General features: G+C 40.8%; 2 protein-coding genes across 4 annotated transcripts in view; both read right to left on the reverse strand.

The window, feature by feature from the left end:
* Positions 1-12,491, reverse strand: part of myo5aa (myosin VAa) — a 59,655-nt gene extending 47,164 nt beyond the window's left edge. The window contains exon 1 of one of the 3 annotated variants that reach the window (XM_005748887.2): positions 12,213-12,491. In XM_005748887.2, the coding sequence (XP_005748944.1) occupies positions 12,213-12,242 (30 nt within the window). In that variant the 5' untranslated portion in view covers positions 12,243-12,491. Of the gene's footprint in view, positions 1-5,547; positions 5,684-12,212 lie in introns of those variants that run through there. The other 2 variants (XM_005748888.2, XM_013914870.1) reach the window with 2 other exon arrangements.
* A 3,901-nt stretch (positions 12,492-16,392) lies between these two features.
* On the reverse strand, positions 16,393-21,668 carry arpp19a (cAMP-regulated phosphoprotein 19a). Its single transcript, XM_005748889.1, has 3 exons — positions 21,402-21,668; positions 20,581-20,703; positions 16,393-17,842 (listed from the first exon to the last, which is right to left on the reverse strand). Exons 1-3 carry the CDS (start codon positions 21,456-21,458, stop codon positions 17,672-17,674), a joined length of 351 nt encoding a protein of 116 aa, XP_005748946.1. The 5' UTR covers positions 21,459-21,668; the 3' UTR covers positions 16,393-17,671.
* Between the last annotated feature and the right edge of the window lie 1,226 nt (positions 21,669-22,894).

Raw genomic sequence — 22,894 nt, forward strand, 5'->3', positions numbered from 1 at the left:
AAGGTAGATTTAAATGAAACGTCCTTTTTAAGCTTTTACTCATGAAGGTTTAGGTTCTTTTCATGTTTATATCGGTGTTTTCTCTCCGTTTAGTCTTCTCAAAGCAGCACAGGCTGTACAATCATGTTAAAGATTGTGATCTTAATATTACAGGTCAGGTTATTGGCATAGCTGCTGGAAAACTGGCCTTACTCTACCAGCCCGTACAGCAGAAACTGTTCCTCCATGCTCAGCTCATGTAAACGCATAAAAAGCTTTCCACCATTTTCCTTCCAACTTCAGAGAGATTTTGCTTTGTGCCAGATAACGACCACCATCATTAAATCATGGTCGATATGTTTGGTTGTGGCTTTAAAGTTGGCAGCTGTAACTTTCTTGTGAGGAAAGTTTGTTGGAATAAAAAGTGGGAATAAAAAGAGGGCATACTGCATAGGCTGGATCTCGGGAGGATAGTGTAAGTTTTCTATCAGCCAAACAGAATATTTTAAAAAAAGGAGGAAATGATGAAAAGTTTTTCAGTATGGACTAGTTTTATTCTAGAAAATAAACAAGGGCTTGTTGAACCCATAACCTTTGTATTTTCTCTTATTGAAGTCTTTTTTTCTTATCAAAAATATTAATCCAAGAAAAACAGAGTCCAGTGCCCCCGGTACAGACAAGAATCAAAGTTTTTCAGTAACATCCACCCAACACTGTCCTTTGATAATTAGCTGTATTCAATGAGCAGGATTTGAATGAGAATGTAATTTACGCATTTCTTTTTTTCTGTGTCACTTGCAAAACTATATCTCACTGCATACTCTGGTAACAAATAACAGAGCAACAATACGTTGGCTCCATAGTGAGTTCCTCATCCAGTGAACAGACTCAAACTGCCTCATCTCCTCTGCAGCCTTGGTGAGTTTGGCGTACCTGTACATAAACCAGTTGTTCACCTGATTAAATTTCTGGTTAAAGTGATCCTCCAGCGTAAAAGTGGATCTTCAGATGACCCAAACAAAGGCTACCGTTTCCAGCTGCAGTCCATGAGTGTGGAGTTGGAGCCTGTTCAACTGCAGTATGAGAAACTCTCTGCAGAGTCTATTTGGTTCGCAGCAACTGAAATTTCAAAGTAGGAGCGAAGGGATTTTCCACTGGCATGGCAATCACAGATAAATAAGACACAAAACACTCATAAGTGGTTGTTAATATATATGATTTCTATACACATAAAGCTACTTAAAAGGAATTAAGAGAGACAGATTGAATGGAATTATAAGCAGGTGAATATAGGCTTTTACCATCTTCCTCCTCATTCCAACATGTCATCACTCCCTGTGTTAGACCATCCCAGCAGCCAGCCTCATGGCAACAAAGAGGCAGAAAGAACGAGGAGGAGGAGGAGAAGAGGAGGAGGATGGAGACTAAAAATAGCAACAGCAAGTTCTGAGCATCATCACACCTCACAGAGGCAAAGCTGCACACTTTCTGATCCTGGTAATTGTCACAAAAAGCACACACACACACAGAGCACTTGTTTCACACACCACTAGGTGTGAGGCACGATTATCCTGAATTAGTTAACACTGAAATATGCTCCCAATTTGCACATTAGCAGACATACATGGAGGGGGAAAGGAAAGACAGCACTGTAGTACAGCTGCAGAGGTAATGAATCATATTTATAGTCCAACAAATTCCCCTGGGTTCGGAAATAGAGGAGAGATGTAGGTTGAAACCACGCAGTCTCTCTCACACACTCGCATTCACACACAGAAACTGACAGACATCTACATGTTTCAAGGACATCATCGTCCACAGTGAAAAAGAAGCTGGAAAAGAATAGCATCTAAATGCTGGAGAGAAAAATGTGATGAGTCGGGGTGCAGCGACTGTCTGCCTCAAAGACAGACAGAGAGACACGGGTGGATGGTGGAAGGGATGGATGGAGGCTGGTTAGGCTAGGCTGGTGTCTTCTGGGGTGGCAGACAATGAGGGGAGGCATGACAATAAAGGAGCAAAGACGTCAGAGCATGTGTGACATCAGCAATCATGTGACTACAGTGTCTCTACTTTCCCCCCACATGCTGAATGCAAGACACGTCCATGCAGCACATGCTTGGTTGCAGCAAAGCAAGGATGAAATGTTTTCTGTGTGGCGATTTAAAATGTGTTCACTCCTAAAGAGAAAACAACATCTCTTATCAATATCACAGTATAACCAGCACATAAACATTGCAGCATTAACTTCCATTTGTCCCTCATTGTTGTTCTAATTTGAAACTAATCCTGGCGTATCCAGTTTATTTTCTTACAGTTCAGGAAAAGACAGAGTCACTGACTTGTTTATTAAAACAGTTTAAAGGGAACATATTGTGCTCGGTTCCAGATCCATTGAGCATAATACATCCATACACTGATCTGGCGGTCATTCTTTGACTGTCAGTGAATCAAAATAAAATCAAATAAGCAGCAAATTGCCGTGAAATAGATTCTCGTGAATTTGGAGGCAGCAAAATGACCTCCGGTGGCGGTTTATGCCCCTGACCCTTGGCATGCAGGAAGATTTTCCATGTATACAAATGTAAGTATGAAATATGAAGGGAACACTTTTTTTAGACATAACACCTTTTTCTAAAATGAACCTTCCCCATTTTAAGCGCTCTCTGAAAATAATAAATCAAGCTAGTACAAGTGGAGCTATGGAGGGTCTACTCTGAGCTCCTCCTAAATGACTGAGGCCTTATATCTAAGAGTGAGCAAAGCCCACCCAGGGTGGAGCGCCCACTCCAAGATGGGAATGAGTTGCTACCCCAAGTGGAAGAGGATACTTCTCTGGAAGTATCTCAGGGTCAACTTTATTTTAATTACTTTTGTTTTTAAATAGATTTGTAGTATAGGTTTCATTGAATACCACATGGACTACTAGAGCAGCTTTGCATGACTTCATGGATGAAAGTAACATATTTATCTCATACTATGTCTTGGTGCAGCTTCTTATATCGTCTGCCGTCTAAAAGATGTTGCTTTAGCTCTCTTCCCTGCTCCAAACATTGATGATTGGCTCATAAACCAACAATTTAGCTGACACTATATATACTTTATATATACGGGGGGGAGAGCATAGCAGATGCTCCAGCTGTTTCATATTGGCTACATTCAGAAGACAATGATTTAAAAGAAGAAATCCTGTATTTTAGTTCTTTTTAAGGGTCAAATAGCACAATCTTGGGATTGGGTTTGTGTAACACATTTTTAATCTCAAAAATGATTTCTTCCTGTACTTAAGGTTTTCAGTACACAGTAGGGGTCAGCAGGTCAATTAACAGAAGGGAAAGGTCTTGAAGTTGCAAGTTGAGCTGATGCTAATCCTGGTTTAATTGAGACAAAGGATCAGGAACTGATTAGGCTACCTCTGGCTTAACACCAGCTAATCGTATTTCACTCAATTACACCGCAACTTCTTTACATGATGGCCAAAGTTTGTGCTCTTAGCATCTAAAAATCAACAAATGAAAGAAGTAAGAAACTACTGAGATGAAGATTAAACCTCTTCCACCAAACACTGTGGAGCCATTGTGGTACCTTTTGAATATGACAGAACTGATGTTATCACAGAAGACCTGCAGACGTCCTGAAAGTCATTTCAGCTTTAACTCTTCCGTATTCGACTGCAACGCCTCTCTGTATTAAATAATTTCTGCTAATGCAGAAACTGGAGGTGTACTGGAGGTTTTCAATGTCACAGAGATCAGGAAGCTGGGAGTGTGTAAAGCGCAACGTTTTGGGGTTGCAAGGCTGTGGCGATGGGGCGGGGCATCCATCAGAAGTGTTTACTCTCTGCTCAGAGTCAACAACAGATTAAAGAGATGCAAATACGAAGCTCTGAGCTTTCGCTCTAGAAGTGGGCACCTTTTGGCCTACTGCAAGTCTCTTTTCCCCACTTATAACTCACCTTCTCATAAAGTGAGAGCCTGCATGGCTGGGTTTGTCCTCTTCAGTAAAGTGATACATTTACTGCATACTGCAGTTGCAGGCAGAAATATTAAGGAGCCATAGACTTGCTAAGCTAACACAAGCCTACTTCTTTATCTATCTATGGATCAATCATGCTTATCATCAGAGGTTCACCCCTAACTGCCTATTTGGAGCCAGGAAAAATCCCTTCATGATTTATACTTTTTTCCCATGCAAATGTAACTGAAAATCTGTTGATTTTTGTGATATTTACAATTTTCCAAATGACTGTATTTCTCTGGGTATTTGGTTTTTGGGTGTAATCTACCTGCTACAAAAAGAGCAAAAAACTTCAAAACTATATTTCAGATTCTCATAATTTTCATTTCAGAAGGATTATGGCTGAACAACCTGAAACATCAAACACGCAGCTAAACTGTCTTCAAATAAAATATCTATTCCTCGGTCTAGTGACTGAGACAATGTTGTTCTTTTGACTGAACAGAGGAGCAAAAGGAATTTAGACAAGTACACTGCACCTCATAAAAGTAAGTCAAGCGGAAATGGATGAAAACCTTAATATATTTTGCAGCACAGACTGGCAAAGGCGACCTTCCAGACAGCCGCAGCGGTATGCGAAAAAGTGTTTTGCTCACATATTCTCAGTAAAGCAGTCAATGGAGACTGCAGAAACCTCATCACATGATACCACTCATGTGAGAATCTGCTGTTTTTCTGCTCAGCTGGGCAGACACAGCATGACGCCAAGATTTAGAGAGATTTCAGCGCTGTTGGAGAGCTTGGTAGGAAGGAACCTTGATTGTCTGCGCTCCCAACTAGACCATTGGCACAACTAGCGTGCCAATCGTCTACTGACTGCCCAAGATCTCTTACTAAGAGGCTCTGACGCTGATCAGCATCTAATCACATTAGTTTGGCCAGTGCTGACTCTTGGCATAGTGTAGGAGTAGTGTTGTTTGCCTCTTTGCACTATATAAGAGCAGAGAATGGGACCCACAATTGTCCTCTCTTATATTTACGACACCATAACACACCAACAGAGTAAGTGGAAGACAGTTCCAGCTGATATTTAAAATAGTCAATAAAAAGCAAATAAATCTATGTGATAGCAATGACAGTGCTAGATAAGTTATCCAGAAGAAAATATTGCTGGTCCATCCAACCAACAAAGTTGTACTGAAGCCTGCAAAGCCAGATGTGCATCCAAAACAGGCAGGAAAAACTACAAGCTACTTCCACTGATTCAATTTCGTCAAACCGTAACAAAGATGTTGCTGTTACTCTGATAACAAAACTCAGCACAGGCTAAAATCTGATTTGTTGCTAAGTGGAAGTTATTACTGTCCTTCTGATTTCAGTGACATAACCATTTCAAAGGGCGTATCAGGATTGGGGCTCCACAGCCACCATTACAGAGGCAATGTAATAAAACCAAATTCAAAATCACAGCATAGAAAGGTTCTTTATATGACATAAAGAGAAACACCAGTTTATCATTAAAAGCATCCATCTCCTTAAAAAATAATGACACAACTATTTAATCAAGAGGGGAGGAATTTCTTTAAAGCTTAAAAAGGAGCAAAAACTTACTTTCAGAAACATATACTCCAACTCCCGGTTCATTTTGACTGTTGAGCGAGCTTCTAGCTCATGCTGTGACTCTGATGGTTTTGTGGATGCCTCCAGCCACACGCGCCACAAGACCAGACACTAACTGATCGAGCAGTGAGCTCCAAAGCTCGCTGGCAGATGAAATCTTCCCATTGTGTCTGCAGACACAAGCGGCGTTCAACAACGTTCCCCAAACTTCCTTGCCCCGTGGCAGACGACTGGCCTTCCCAGCTGTCTGTCAACAAAAATCTCAGCTTCCTTCATTGATCACATGATCTACGAGGCAGACGGCGAGTAAACAGGACCGTCTCACAAGCCGCTCTGAAAAACAACTGCAGGCCGAGAGCTGCAAAGATGAAAACTGAACCTGGATGATACATGAAGGGAGCTAGCCTATTCAAGTAAAGCAATATTGAAATTCTGTAATTATTTATTTCTTTTACCATTGAATTCTGGTCATTATTTATGCTTTCTGGTCAAAATCAGATGATACATCAACACAGTCACATTAAAAGGACTCGCTATTTTACTCACGAACATTCAGCCATAGAATACTTCCATGTATCTTGGTTTGGATTGCAATGACCTCATGCATGAACGAGTACAACATGATTGCGCAATTACTTTAACCAGGTCATGGCAGTAACTGAATGCACATGCTCTCAATTACAGATAAAGGGGAAAAAATAAACCCATGACGTTGAATAATATAAAACCTGCCACCTGACGAGTTGGAAAAACACCTACAGATCTGACTATTCGTGAAGTTTTTTTAAATCAAACTGGGTTTTGTAACACGAGCATGCTAACGTATCATTAAAAATGTCACATTTAATAGGGGTGGCATTGGCAATTACACTAACTCACGACAGACTGCGATACAATACTACCACTATAGTATCACAATGGTATTGCAGTACTGTGAATAACTGAAACAGAAAGTCATCTGCATCAATGTTAAACTGGAGTCCAACATATCACTTTAGGTTCTCAGTAAACTGTGGGCCACCTGTTTGCAGCTAAAGTGTGCATAATGACAAACACACTAAACTGCAAGCTAACATGGTGGCTAATACACAGCTGCACAAAAAACCAGCCAAAACTAAAGGTTGTGACGCCGTCTTGTTTTTTTGTTGTTATTGTTTTTATTTGCAGGCAACTCTATGCAAGAAATTAGTGTTTTAAACAGGTGAACTTTTTTTTTTCCTAATATCCTGTACAATCACTGACTTGCCATGTTCAGACCACTGAAACAGGCTAGAGCAAAATGAAGGTACCGATATTCTGTCGAACTAGCATCTGCAGCGTGTTTGCTAGTTATAATTCTCCATAGATTGACAAAAATGTAATAAACATATGTAAGAAATAAAGACTTTGATACCAAGTTTAGGTCAGTTCAGGCTAATGCCATAAGGGTTAGGGATATCAGCATATCAAGCTACAATATGCAAACTAATGGTTTTCTTTCCACTAAATGAATTAATTCTTAGACTTGAGGTCATAAAATAATATTTTCAAAAAAGGTTTGTCCACATTTTAGGTCTCTTAGGTAGTCTGCGTCTTGATACCAGAATAAATGAGACAAAATGATCGCTCAGTTATGGCAGAAGTGCAACAATGCACGGCTGTCAATGGGTTGAAAAGGTCAGACATGCTGGCAACACCCCAACTAGTGATGTAACAGCAGGTGTTTTCCCTTCCATCATCAGCTCCTGACTACTCTCACTGTGTGACTTCACTAACTAGCACGTGGCCATATGTGCAGCTTGCTCAACAGGTTATCTCGTATCATACAGCTCTCATTTTCGCTGAAACAACCTGCAGCTCTTTGAGCTTAGGACCCATGTCAATTGAGACAGTGAGAATTTTTAGAGGTGAGACAAGCTGGACAATCACAAAAACAATACAGAGAATAAAAATATGACATTTTTTAAGTACCTTTCCACTGCAGCAATGCTGGGTAGGTCTGACGTGCCCTATAATAAATATTATAATAGAAATAAGAAGAATATTTATGTTAAATATCCTTTTTAAAGCCAGCCTTACAAAAACCCTTACAAAAACATTCAGTGTAAACAATATTTCAGACTCGAAGGATAAATTACAATTAAAATATCAATATAAAATTTAAAAACCAGCCACTACAAGTCTTGAGTTCAACAACAACAATATAATTAAGTGTGACTCAACAGTTAAGATTAAAAATATATAATAAGTAATCTAAAAATGTAAAAATTGGGAAATTGATTTTCTTTTTAAATGACATAAATCCTTAACAGTGATTCAAATGTAACAATTCTGCAACTATTTTGACAAATGAAAAAAAATTATACCAACTGCTGGAACTGAGACATTATTGTTCATTCTTGTTGTTTACATTGTTGATCATTTTGCTTTCAGCATAGGTTTAACCAATCAGCGTCAAGCCCCACACAGCAGCTTTTCAGGGCCGATCAGATATACCTACTGCGAAACAAGTACTGTGTTCTGATATGTCCCTGAAGAACGGGCAGTTCCTGCAGTTTGACACACTACCTTAAAGCTCGCTGCAAGTTCCTACAGTAGAAAACATTTACATTTTAACTGACATTTGAATTATGAACTCGCAGCCCTTTGCTGTACGTCTTCCCCCACTTTCATATTGTCATTGCTTCAATATCCAAAAAAATTATCTTAGAAAAGAACAAAAGCATAAATAAATACTGTGCTGTAATTAATATACAATATGCAGACTAATTTGAGCGTTGTGAAAACCTCATGTGGGAATAATTTTCTAATCAGCTACAGAGAGATCTTTTTGTAACCGCCTCGTAGTATAATCACATATTTTAGTGCCTGTGTGTGATACCATAATCAACCAAGAAATAATAGCAGTAATGACCTAACCTACTATTAGCATGCCTATCTTTTCCTCCGTTTTTGCAACTTAACCTTTACTATGTTTTACTATTAAAGGAAAAACTGGATCTTACGCTGGATCATTCAACGAGCCCATATAAACACAACTTAGAAAGACTTTGTGTTGTATTACACTGACCTTTTTACATGACTTTCTTTTGTATTTTATTTAGATTGTTCCTTACTGAGTGCTTTTTTTTTTAAATTTTGCTTATTGAGCTTCTTATTGCATTATATGCAACAATGTATGGTAAGAAAAGTCTAACCATGTTCAGCTCTCCAACACGGCGAATCATGAAGCTGTTTCAGTGTGGCTGGAACACGTTCGTTTTCTTTTCGATTCTGATCTTCACTGGTTTGTTGGTTTGTTTGTTTAAATATGAAAACTACCCAGCATCTCAGCTCAAAGTGCATCACACCCTTCTTGCTCTCAGCAGAGAACTTCAATCTTCAGTTCACTTCACTGTTGCAAACTTAGCAACTTTGCAAAAAAAATCTATGGCGCTCTTGCTTTAGCTGGGAAAGAGCCACACCTCCTCCTGTAAAGTCCAGTGGCTGTATAGGTACACTGCTTGTAACTTTCTGAGTAATCGTAGCAGAGCTGATATTTTTAACTTTCTTTATGATATTCTCAGACGCCCCCTTCTTGCTCAACTGCTCACTCTTGGTCACCTCAGCTCAAAAAAAATAAATAAAAAAAATGCTATGCGGGGTAGCCCTAGTTCTGAGTTTAGTTTTACAAATCAATGTTGAGTCTAGCTATTTTAAAAACACAGCACACGTGCCTGTTATAGTGCAGCAAACACTCAGCTGTATGACACTCAAGTGTATTTTTGAAGCTTCAGTTGTGCGGTAAAAGGCCTTTTCAGCTCTGAGTCATCTTTTTAAGGTGCAGCTTGCTTTCCTCTCCACGAGAGCACCCTCTCTTTGCTTCTCTTTCCCTCTTACTAGTTTTGATCTTGATCCGTTTTATATTGTTGGTCCGAGTTACAAAAAACCCAAACAAAACAAAACACAGACTAGAGTCTTAAAGCAAAGAACTTCACCCCTGAGTCACCTCTCTTTAAACAGGCAGTCAGGTCACGCAGGAGACAAACACAGATTGCTGGTGTGTGTGTGTGTGAGTGTGGATGTTTGTGATAACATATGCACAGTAAGCGCCTATAAGGCTGACTCGTGTGCACAGAGGGCAGACTGTTTCCCGCCCCTGTGCTGGAAAAGCAAATCACATAGAGAGTCCTCCTAAAATACACTGTGCCATTCAAAGCAGAAACGAACTCTTGTCAGCAGCCATGCAAGCACATACGACCAAACACTCACCTGCATTTAAAGCCATTTCACCGCTTTAACAGATTTTTATGGAAACAGGCAGCTCAGTCGATGCATGGCTATAAGCCATATCCTGCTGGCAGAGGAAGCAAACTCAGCAGCATCTATTGGTAGCTGGTTGTAATCGAACACCTAAGTGCTATTTAAGCAGAATCCATGCATCTTAATGTGTATTTTTTTTCTATCCCAGCAGAACCCTTAATTAATAATCTGCCAGTCAATTTCTCTGTTAATCACTTTATTGTTTAAAAAAACAAAATTAGAAAAGGAAAGGTGACATCTTTAATCCCTGTCCAGATATAAAGTGATTCGCTTTTTGCATATGACTTTTAGCCCACTGGTTGTCATTGAGAACATTCCAGGCTTTATAGGTAGCCCTCTAAAGCCGCAGACACACTCTAGAGATTGTTCAGGAAATCTCTAGCAACCTGAAATCCTCATGACCTCTAGGAAAGTGCTAAATGACAGAAATTCAAAGTGGTTTCCTGAGTTTCTCACTTAAAAGATGGGAAAAAATTAGAGTTTAAAGTTTAGATCCATCCCTTCTGAATCAATGATGGTTATTTCAAGCTGCTAAAATTCATTTACATTCCTGGTTTCTGGTCGCCATATCGCCGCTCATCTTTTCCTGTGTGGACATCCTTTAACACTCTTTCCCTTTTGCAAAAGCCTGATCATGTTAATTCACAATCTCAAGAAAATGCAGTAAATTGTGACAATTCTGAAGGATGTCTGCAAAGACCTATTTTGCTTTTCCTTATTTTCTTCTATGTATTGATACTTTTGAATGGTGGTGCTCTTCCTAAAAGTTGTTTCTATGAGCCCAAAGCTCAGGTTTCAGACAGTTTTTTTCTATTCTTTGCTCTGTCGGATGTCAGTAAGCGAATTCAGGCACATAGCTCTAAGCTAAAAGCACAGAAGCTCCACCCACCTGCCATTCAAACCTTCTGTTTGTGAGGGGCAGCCAATTAGAAGAAAGATGGCTTAAAGGAAAAAAATGAAGGGAGCTAAAACAGTTAATTCTGATACTGGATGAACTGAAGGGCTGAACAAAGGCTCACTACAAGATCAATGGGGATTATTTTAAATCATGCAAAGCTACTCTAATACAATCCAAGTCTACGATAAGGAACAATAGGTGCACAAAATTCAAACATGATCAAGTCTAACCAGCAAAAGTTGACATTAAATAGGATCTAATCAATGCAGAGAAGTGTCATTCTTTCCGGATGATTTCCCATCAGTGCTTTAGCTCTACATGCAGCAATTAACACATACCTTTTTAACTGATTCTAGAAAAACAGCCCTGAGGATACTTCAGTGTCCTTTTGGTGACCAAAGGTTTAAAACTGTCTCCTCCTTGGAGCTTTGCTTAGGTAACAGAGACTGAAAAAGGTCCAGAGATTCACTTAAAAGAAGAGTTTAGTCCAGGTTTGAAATCATTGCACCGTCTTTGTACCACAAACGTTATTCACACTAAAGACACCAGCTGTCAAAGTAGGGGGATGGGTGACTCATCTCCCCTCCCTCTCCCTCACACAAGCACACACACCACTTTCTTGCATCTCTGCCTCACATTTACAACCACCAACACGCAAAAGCAAAACAACAGCATGACCTTGAGAGTTAAAAGTGCAACACAGGCCTCTTTCTAGCAGCAGTATCATGGTGTCTTCAGGGACTATTTGGGTCTGCACAGCCACACCGAGGCTTCAGGGCCTTTGAGCATCCTGGATGCTGAGGGGAAGGATGCTAAAGTGTCCGGATGCGGCGGTCTTTATGTGCATGAGCCAAGCGTACATAAAGAAAGGGCTCATACAACTGAGCCAAGAAGCTAAATCCAAAGTAATCTCTGACATTAAAATATGTCGATGCAAAGGTTTGAGCTAAAGCTTAAATAACAGGGTTTAAAGCCGAAAAAGCAGAGCCTCCATGTTGGCTGGCACCGCCTTTGCATCATCCTAGCCCCCTGGCTTCCAGAGAGTAAAATTAAAATATGAACGTAAAAAATAATATATGTGTTTTTCTCTTTGGAGATCCAATGGCAAAGTAAATCTTTTGGAAGATGTTTCTGCACGCAAAGGAGGACTATGAAGGGAGGAGGAAGAGGCGAGGAAACGACTCTGTGCTGCATCTGTCAGCTGCACCCATTTCAGCTGTTCATCCAAGGTTACATGTAAACACCTAAACACGAGATTTAAGCGGTTTCAACCCCGTTTTCATTCATTTGCAGCCGCGGACACAGAGCCTGCACATTCCCCGAGGTGCAAAAATCAAACTTTCAGCGTTTTGTTCGTCGGGCGAACAAAACGCTATAAAGCTATTTTTCCTAGAGGGTGAAGCCACGATTCGGACATTTATTTAGCGGACCGGCTACAAAAAGCAGGCACCTACACAAAGCTACACACTCGCGTTACCTTTGTGTACAGCTCCTCCGACGCTGCCATGACGGTCACTCGCTATGTCCTTCCTCCAATCTGGGCTGAAAGTCCGGCAGGTCTCCGCGCTGCTCGGGGCTCAGCGTGTGTTTTCATGTAGCGGGAAAGCAAAGCGTTTGTTGCCACGGAGACTCAGGGGGAAGACGTGCCTCTTATCGCCATGATAACCCAACAGGCTCCAGGCTGCCGAGGTTTCGCTGTCTCTCACTTTGCATTCTGGGTATGATGATGGATAAAATGATTCAGCCAAACGGAGGAAAACTGCTGCCGCGTGGGAAACGGCGCCCCCTAATGGTCAAGGCTTTATACTACACATAAAGGAACGCAGGAAAGAAAAGGAAAGGAAACACGGGCTCAGAAATATTTAAACATAGTAAACAATCGATAATTTGTACAATGCAGAACTCCAGTTTCTTTTTTAAAATAATGTTTTTTATTGCATCTCGTGGTGTATGACGTTTTGAGCACACCAGCTCTTCATCAGACAATGAAACACAGGACAGCGCCACGTTAAATCACCTGTGATAGTTCACAAGACCAATGGCAATAATATCCAGTCAGAATCACGACTTATATAGGACAGATAACTGATAAATAATCTACATGTAGTGTATACTACCCTAACGTGAGTCAGAAAAATCAGTGCCTAAGAAGACAAGTAAGGAAACAGTAAGTGATCTCTCCACACACCCAGCAGCCAACATCAGGGATATATATAATATAATGGCATTGATGCAGTTGGTTAGGCAGATATGAAACCTACTCATGTTCAGTGCATTTATTGCATCCAGCAATGCAGGCACCTCTTTGAGTTTTCATACACTTGGTGACAATGCCTCCTTAATGGTATATATTTGTGTTTCATTTTCATAATTGTATATACATATAGCAAAAACCTTAGGTGACATATTCTGGTTAACTGAGTGAGTCATATATTATTTGTGAATTGTCGATGTAAAAACCCACCTAGGGAAAAGGACTGGAAATTAAAAATATTTGTATCTTTACAGCACGTCACTGTCAAGGTCTGTATTGTGTCATTGTTAAATTGCATTGTCCCTATTAAAATAATTTTGATCATAATGATGATTAAAAAAACATTCTCTGTCAGTAAAATACATTTTCTGCAGTGACTGTGATGTATAATGCTAACCACACAAGGTGGCTGTTGTGTCACTCACTCTGTTGATGTGATAAAACCCGCTGTGCACACCCTGTAAGGGTGGGGTGAATACTAAGTTTGATGTACAGTTGTGCTCATAAGTTTACATACCCTGGAAGAATTTGTGATTTTTGGCCATTTTTCAAAGAATAGGAATTATATTACAAAAACTTTTCTTTCACTCGTGGCCAGTGGTTGTGTTTGCCCTTTTTAAATCAAAATAACGACACAAACTACCCAAATGACACTGACCAAAAGTTTACATACCCTCGAAGTTTTGGCATGATAACACACACACACAAGTTGACACAAAGAGGTTTAAATGACTACTAAAGGTAACCCTCCTCACCTGTGATCTGTTTACTTGTAGTGTGTGTGTGCGTGCGTGTGTGTATAAAAAATCAGAGAACAAAATGGTTGCAAAGTGCTTAGAAGTAATGCAAAGAAAAGACTTGGTCTGAGTCTGCGTGTGAAGAAGCTATTTGTAAGTCTGGAGGTGTGGGACCTGATTGACCAGAGGCCAGTGGGCCAAACAGGTGGTGAGAGGGGTACAAGGGGTCACCTGTGATGGCCCTGGTTTTTCTGAGATAAGAGTATGTGGTGATGGTCTCAGAGGGGTACCCGCTGCACAGCCTTCCTGTTCTTAGTAGTGGCCCCTGTACCAAACACCCAGCCAATCGGAGAGCCCGCTGTCCACTGAGGAGCGCTAGAAGGTCAGCAGCAGGTCCAGTTTATCCGGTCCAGTTTATTCTTCCTTAGGGCATCGAGGAAGTGCAGCCACTGCTAGGTTGGGTTGGTGTGCAGTTATAGGTGTACAGGGTGTACAGTAGGGGGCTGGGAATGCAGCTCTGCGGGGATCCGGTGCTGGAACTAGGGTATGTAAACTTTTGGTAGGGTATGTAAACTTTATGTAAATTTCTGATCAGTGTCATTCTGATTTGAAAAGGGCAAACACAACGACTGACCACGAGTAAAAGAAACGTTTTTGTATTGTCATTCATATTCTCTGAAAAATGGCCAAAAATCACAAATTCTGCCAGGGCACAACTGGAATGACAACAAATATGAAAAGTGGGGCTGAAACTTAACAACAGATGAGTTTAGACATCTGTTAGATCAGAATCTAATATTTAAAATTCACATTGAAAACTGTGTTAATATTAATAATATACTAATATTAATACTTATGCATGCATGTGTGTGCTTCCTTCCTCCTTATCATCATCATAAATGCATGAAAACCACAAATGCTCTCTTGGCTGTTATAATATTTTACACATTTGTCCCCAGAGTTGGCACAAACTGAAGGCTCAAGAAACTGGCTTGAGATGATTTGATCTTTGCGACAATGTGTGTTATCCTGCTGTACACTGTGTGTATCCACTGACATGGTCAGCAACAATACTCAGGTAGGCTGTGTTGTTTAAAACCACCCATGAGTGGCACCTGGTGTACTTTTTTTGCTGCTGTAGCTAATCTGCTTCAAAGATTCGACATGTTGTGTCCAGAGATGCTCTTCTGCGTACCTTGGTTGTAATGAGTGATTATTTTAGCTTCTGTTACTTTCCTATTAGTTCCAAGCAGTCTGGCCATTCTCCTCTGATCACTGGCATCAACAAGCCACTTTCACCCAGAGAACTGCTGCTCACTGAATATTTTCTTTATTTTTTTCAGACAATTCTCGGTTAACTCTAGAGATGGTTGTATGGAAAAATCTCAGTACATCCGCATTTTCTGAAATAGTCAGATGAGACCATCTAACTGTCATAAGTCCATTAAATCACCTTTTTTCCCTCATTCTGATGTTTGAAATCCAGCAGGCTGTCTTTACCATGTCTTAATACCCAAATGCAATGAGTTTCTGCCATGTGATTGATTAAATATTTGCCTTACCGAAGAGTTGAACCAGTGTATAATTCATATTCATCTTCACATGACATTGTATTGTAATTAGTTTTAAGTATTTAGCTCCTTTTCGTTCTACCAAGCTGTTCTTGTATTCTTCACCCCATTGATGTATTCATTCTGTTGTATTTTAATGACAGCCCAGGCTCCATTTTGTTTGGAGTTTTTGGCCCTGGTTAGGTCTCCCAAGGCAAATTAGTCCTGAGTGAGGAAATGGAAAAGAGAACAAGGGACCAGCTTACCTTGACTGGGATAGGGCTACCTAGGCCTCACCCTGGAGTCAGGAATGGGAGGGAGCTTAAGGGAGAGCACTTAGGCCTTAACCCATGTAGGCCACCTGGAATTGCCCTTAATGAGAGGCGGTGGGCAAGGGTGGGTATCCTTGTATCCCTATTGCTTGCTGTATGCACCCTGGGGGTTTTCGCCCATGGATGAGGGGGTTGCTTACCTGTGCCAGTGACTGGGTTTGTGCCTATGGACCGAATGATATTTTAGAGAACACAGCCTTCTGGGAGTGACGGGGTGTGGCTCTTGAGTGTCCTCCATTTAGTGACTTTGTCATCCTACTGGTGGACTTTAATGCTTACAGGGGAAACGACACTGAGACCTGGTGGGGCGTGACTGGGAGGAACGGTCTGCCTAATGTTCTGTTCGAACACCATGTTCGAACAGAAGGGTGCCCCTAAGTGCACATGACACCAGGACACCCTGGTTGCATGTCGAGGGTGGATTTTGTAACAGTATCATCAGATCTGCAAGTATATCTTCTGGACACTTGGGTGAAGAGAGGAACTGAGCTGTCAACTTATCACCACCTAGTGGCGAGTTGGACAAATCTGGCGTGCCTAAACATTTAGGCTCCTCTGCTTGTGTGACCATATTCCAAGGTAAGCAGAAGAAAATGGATGCTTGAATATTTATTCTTATTTAAAGCTGTACTTAAATTCTGGCTCCTGGAACACAGAAATATTCTAACTTCTAGAAAATAAACTATTTTAAATCTTACTATGTAAACATTCGATTTACCATGTAAACATTAGCAATCTGATAGCACCTGAAATACACCGTAGGTCTTTAAAGATTACACAAAAGTATTGTGCAAAACTACTTTATTTACAAAACAAAATGGCACAATGTGACAGCAGGGCAGCCATGTACATGCACAACTTGGACAGATGTCCTAGCTTTGATTTATCACACCACAAGTAAATTGCATCTGGCCAGTAAAAACTTCTGGAAAAGCACTATGCAGGGCTAAAGATAAAACTACTTTAAGTCATGATTACACAAGATTATTTCCCCAAAACTTACACTATTTGTTCCTTGTTTTTGTCCACCAATGTATACAGCATAAAGACTGGTCCCTCTGAAGGATTTTACCCTTCAGGTCCTGTATCCCCTCTAACCCTTTAAAACCTGATTCATTCATGATGACTCCATCCTTAGGAGAGGACTGTGTCAGCATATAAAATGGAGCAGCACACAGTGTAAACTTAAAAACACTGCATTTTGCTCTTTTAAGAAGAGGATCTATTTCTGACACTTCTTGAAGGAACTACCTGCTACCAGCATTTGAGCCGCACCCAAGCTTTTTAGCATCTCTTTTAAACATCTGCTCAGTGCACCTTGATGAATAAAAATGCAGTATGTGAAGCTTCACCTTCGGGAGCCCAGCATCACACATGCAGTTCAAAGTGACACCCCAGCCTTTACTGCAAGGTCCTTTAATGCAGACACAATCATAGTGTTAATAAAACCGAACTTGGCCTCTGAATTACTATATTCAATCATTCAAGCATATTGACAGCATAATTTAGAGTAAGGTCATACAGTGAATAATACAAATCTGATGTAAAACATTCTGCCCCTGTGCCAGACAAATATATATCAGATACATACACACACACACACACACACAATCATAATCTCCAGACTGAACACCACACTAAATCCCCCCCGCGCCCAAACCTCACAAGATGCAAGCTTCTGCTGCTCGCCCCTCACTTCAGCTCGTAAACAGTCATATCTGCTGTCCATCCATTGTTCAGAGGCATCACAGACCGTTTCTTCAGTGTACATGGACAAACATGGAGGTAAAGACAAGACATGAAGGAAATGTAGGAGGACAATAACAGAGGAAAGGATGTGGTGGCAGTAGAGAAAAAGCCAAAGGGTGGGTTGAAACAAAAAAGAGGATTTGACATGGTTGACCTGGAGGTGTGGAATCCAGTTGGGTGGGGCCCAGGCCAGTGTGGAGAGGGTGGAGTGATAAAGTGAGACATAGGAGAGGTAATATTAAATCTCTGAGACTTAAGTGGAGAGGATTAGGGGCTGGGAGGTGCTGAGGGGGCCATCTGAGGCTGCGTGTACATCAGCCTGCCAGTTTACTGGCCACAAGAGAGGGTTTCCTCTGGGGCAGGTCCTGGGGGGTGGGGATGTGGTCCCCTGTGATCTCGGTCTTCTCTGGTGCAGCTGTTGGCAGCTGTTTGTTCTTTATCTTCGCTTTTGCCATGTTGTAGTCACCAGAGTCAAAGTACTTTTGCTGCAGAAAAACAGAAGATTCAAATTAAACAAAAGTGGCACCAATGAAAATAGACACCAATTTAAAAATGTCTAATTTTTTAAATGTCAGAGTAAATCCCACAAACTGCGATCTACAGGGTGGGCCATTTACACCGTAATAAAATGGGAATGGTTGGTGATATTAAAGTCCTGTTTGTGGCACATTAGTATATGTGAGGGGGCAAACTCCTCAAGATGGGTGGTGACCATGGTGGCCATTTAGAAGTCGGCCATCTTAGATACAACTTTTGTTTTTTCAATAGGAAGAGGGCCATGTGACACATCAAACTTACTGGTAATGTCACAAGAAAAACAATGGTGTGCTTGGTTTCAACGTAACTTTATTCTTTCATGAGTTATTTACAAGTTTCTCTTTGTTCACAGCCATTGACACGTCGAAGAGGTTAACACGTGAGGAGCGGATTGAAATTGTGTTGATATCTGGTGAACGCAGTAACCGGGTCAATGCAAGACACCCTGCGAGACCACCAATCTCACATGCTACAGTTAGCAAACTGCTTGCTAAGTTTCGTGAAACTGGTTCGGTGTTGGATTTGCCAAAATGTGGTCGCAAGAAAACTGTCACTAATGAAGAAACATCAGTGGCTGTCCTAGCTTCATTCAGCAAGAGCCCACAGCGTAGCACTCGCCGCATGTCACTGGAGAGTGGCATTAGTCGAACATCTCTTCGGCGGATATTAGCTACTCACAAATGGCACCCTTAACAACTCCAGCTACTGCAGCATCTCAATGAGTTTGAGTCTAAGGTTTATTTTTTAGCACCTGGTGGCTCTTTTTTTATTACTTCTCATCTGTAAATAATCTGCTCTTTCACGTGATTCAGTTTATTTTGAAAAGTCTCAGTATATGGGGTACAATGATAGTGGGTCCATTCTTCATCAATGGAAACCTCAAGGCCACTGGATATTTGAAATTGCTACATGATGATGTGTTTCCCTCTTTATGCACTGAAGCTGGCACGTTCCCTGAGTTTTTCCAGTAAGATGGTGCACCACCACATTATGGGTGCCAGGCATTCCTAGATGAACAGTTTCCTGGAAAGTGGATTGGTCGTCGTGGGCCAGTTGAATGGCCCCCAAGGTCTCCCGATCTGACCCCCTTAGACTTTTATCTTTGGGGTCATCTGTAGGCAATTGTCTATGGTGTGAAGATACGAGATGTGCAGCACCTGAAACTACGGATACTGGATGCCTGTGCTGGCATTTCTCCTGCGGTGTTGCTATCAGTGTGTGAAGAGTGGGAGAAGAGGGTTGCATTGACAATCCAACACAATGGGCAGCAAATTGAACACATTTTATAAGTGGTCAGAAACGTGTAAATAACTCATGAAAGAATAAAATTACATTGAAACCAAGCACACCATTGTTATTCTTGTCACATTACCAATAAGTTTGATGTGTCACATGGCCCTCTTCCTATTGAAAAGACAAAAGTTGTATCCAAGATGGCCGACTTCTAAATGGCCACCATGGTCACCACCCATCTTGAGGAGTTTGCCCCCTCACATATACTAATGTGCCACAAACAGGACTTTAATATCACCAACCATTCCCATTTTATTACGGTGTAAATGGCCCACCCTGTAGATCAAAAAGGTACACTCCTGAGATTTTATTAAGGAATTTTAACCAGGTCTTTCTTTTTTCTTATTGACAACTGGTGGAGGCTTTCTGTGGTCTCTCAGGGTATCACACAGGAAATATAAATGCCAAATTGCCAAGACAAACTTTCCTCAGATAGGACCATGCAAACACTGAAAGAAAAACATCCACTATGAGAAATACACACAGTATAACATTAGAACACATACACTCAGTAACAATCTTGATCAGCAAATTAAATGCAAAAACTAGAAAAAGAAAAAACTAGTGTCACCCAGGCAAGGAAATCCCAAAAAGTTGATTCTGTTCATCTGGACATAGCGCTTTCAGTGGGAGAAAAGTTTCATCACTCATCCAAGTGACTTCTTCAGTTTCAGCTGACTGCAGGTTTCCCCACCCTTATAAACAGTACTTCTGCACAATGACTGAAACTAGCATCACTTGCGAATAATAATTTTAGGGAACATCAGTTTTTCAAAAAGAAATTACTGCAGCAGGTAATTTCTTGTGAGAAGTACAAGAAAAATATTTATTTATTCAAAGAAAATTAATCTTGGTTAGTGTATTATTATCACAACAAACATGACCACACAGGTTAAATCATGCTGTGATATATTATTAAGCCCTTCAGCAGATATTAGATGGTCTTCTACTGACAGGTGATTACTTTTAAAAAGTCAAGTAATTATTACGGTGCCAATCACAAGTTATTTAAACCTAAACCTATTTTCGATTCTCTGCTGTCCCAGATTTTACAACATGACAGAAGCAGAAAATCCTTAAATTGCATCCACAATCAAAGTTGATTTTACCGAGACTGAACTGTTTTCTATGGAAGACAATTCTGGAAATATACTCATTTTATAAGTTAAAAAAACCAAGCAAAAATAAAACAGAAACCCCCCAATATGTGTCAGTTTCTCAGTTTAATTTCCTGATAAACTGGGCTGGACATATTTCTCTATTAACCATGTCCAACACCAATAACTTGCTAGTCAGGACCGTGTAGCGCACCTATATAAAATAGCAAAAGCTTCAAGGACAATCCTAAAGTGAACCCTTTATGTTTTGAAGACAAACACATGAGATTACTCACCCCTTTCTGAAGGCGTTTCCGAAGTAAATCCGACCCTCCGGGTTTATTTCCCAAATTTGGATATCTTGCTTTCAGTTTAGCCTCTTCTGCCTTCTCGGGGCTGATCGTCTTTTCCTGAACCTCCTGTAAACAAACAGAAGCATAAGATTAGATTAATCAGCTCTCGGTCAGCTGGTAGCTCCAGACAGCACCACACTTACACAGACGTTTAAGCCCGTAAAACTATGAATAAAACCTATCTAATGACGTTTGAAGGCTGCTTATTGAACAACTTTACTGAATACGTTAGTGGCAAAGGGTGGTCCTCCATGGAAAAGCGTTTAAATTCACCGCTCCCGCTAGACAAGCTAGACAGAGCGCATTAGCATATCCTACTAGCTAGTAATGTATAGGTTGGACCACCGGTTGGGATTCTCGTTTCTGTTTAAAATAAATAAATAAATAAAAAATCACGCTATCAATAGCCAGGCTGGCAAGACAGTTAATTAGACAGGCCCTGATTTAGCACTTCTAGTTTAACGAGAACTGTCACTGTGCTGAATGAGCTAAGCTAATTTTTTTAGCAGCTAAGCTAATAGACGCTTTGAATGTCACGTCAGCTAGCGTCAAAACACTTCCAGCTGAAAGACAAAGCGCGAATTACTACGTAATAGAAGATCGTTAGGATACCCGAAGAACAATATTAATCTACCTGGGTCTCGGTAGCTAGTTGTGATTTATATGTCAACAACGAAATAGAGGAAGAGGAGAAGCTAAGCTACAGTGTTAGGTTACCACGAAGCAACCGTCCCCGGGGCTCGTGAGGAAAAGCCCGCGTTTACCTTCTCTTCCACCGGCGTCTCCTCAGCTGTCTGAGTCTCTTCGTTATCCCCCGACATGTTTAAACAGTTGTGATTTTTGTCAGGAGACCGCTCACCAGCCGAACAAGTGTTCCACAAATCCCCGCTCGCGTGTTGCTCGCCCGATTCGACTCTGACTCACCGAACCCAACCGAGAGCTGCCGAGCGCTCACTCCCGCACACAATACTACGTCACATGCGGAGACACCACGCGCGCTCCCGCCACGCACACGCACCGGGTACGGAGTTCAGATTTAGGTTGCATAATGACACAAAGATCAGCTGCTGGGTCCATGTGCTGTGTCACAAATCCAGATCTCAGAAAATAATCCGCAGATCTGGAGGATGGAGAGCCCGGCACCGCTTAATGCTGGCCGATTTATTTTCCGTTTCCTCACTACATCTCATTGCACAAAACCAAGAGGAATACAGCTATACAAAATAAAGTGTTTTCTTTTTATACCCACCCCCAGAGTAATTTGTTTTTCCTTCCGATTTAAAAGAAAAAAGAAAAAAAAGAGCCAAATATGAGCACGTGCAGCGTAAACGAATAATGTTTCAGAACCCATTTGTCATTTTTTAGAAATGTATTGACATGTTTAATGAACCAGTTTGAAATGATTTGAGCTTTTGTGACATGATGCGTTATGCTGCTGGAAGCTGCCATTAGAATATGAGTACACTGGCCATAAAGGGATGACACGATCAGCAGCAATCAACACGTTGGATGTGGGATTTAGCTCAGATCATGCTAAGGGCCCCCACAGTGTGCCAAGAAACAAGTTTAAACTAGTCTACTTGAACAAGTGTACTTGCATTACTTCTTAAACCCTTTTACTTAAAATCAATGATATTCACACTACCCCTTCAAAAGGATCTTATTGTATCAAAAGTAAAACTTTTCTAGTCATCTCCAATCATTGTATTGACAACAAAGAGGATCCTTCAAGCTGTAAACAACCAGTCATTTAATCTTTGTTAACCTCTCGCCATAAGAACAGTTTCTTCCCTTCTGCTGTCGGACACATGAACAATAACCATATGACTGTTCCCACCACTAACACATGACCCTACGCTGTGTTCACTGCATCATTCCATGTTTGGCACTGATCACCACCTGCACTCATGTATATATCATGTATATATCTATCCACTTAGCACTTTTAATTCTTATTCTTATTTTTATATTTTTATGACAGTATGTTTGCACTGAAGCACCGCAGCAATTTCCTAATGTTGTAAACCTGCTCAACATCTGGCAATAAAACCCTTTCTGATTCTGATTCTGATTCTGATACCTCAGATTCCAGAAATCTATCATTTTAAAGGCAAAATACCTGGAAATACCTTGCATGGTGGATCCGGTGGTTATGTAAGCTGGAAGTCATGTCAAGTCATTCTTTCAACAAGTTAATTAAAAGAATTTGGTGCAATCCATTTATTATTTGGCTCTATATCTATCTATAGATAGATAT

Source organism: Pundamilia nyererei, unplaced genomic scaffold, assembly GCF_000239375.1.
Source record: "Pundamilia nyererei isolate P.nyererei 1_Seehausen unplaced genomic scaffold, PunNye1.0 scaffold00233, whole genome shotgun sequence".
In the NCBI taxonomy this organism is placed as follows: Eukaryota; Metazoa; Chordata; class Actinopteri; order Cichliformes; family Cichlidae; genus Pundamilia; species Pundamilia nyererei.

Coding starts and splice junctions, on each gene's coding strand:
- arpp19a (XM_005748889.1), bottom strand. CDS start 21,458: ATGTCGGGGGATAACGAAGAGACTCAGACAGCTGAGGAGACGCCGGTG. Junction 20,704..21,401: donor AGACGCCGGTGGAAGAGAAG/GTAAACGCGGGC, acceptor GTTTGTTTACAG/GAGGTTCAGGAAAAGACGAT. Junction 17,843..20,580: donor GGAAACGCCTTCAGAAAGGG/GTGAGTAATCTC, acceptor GTTTTTCTGCAG/CAAAAGTACTTTGACTCTGG.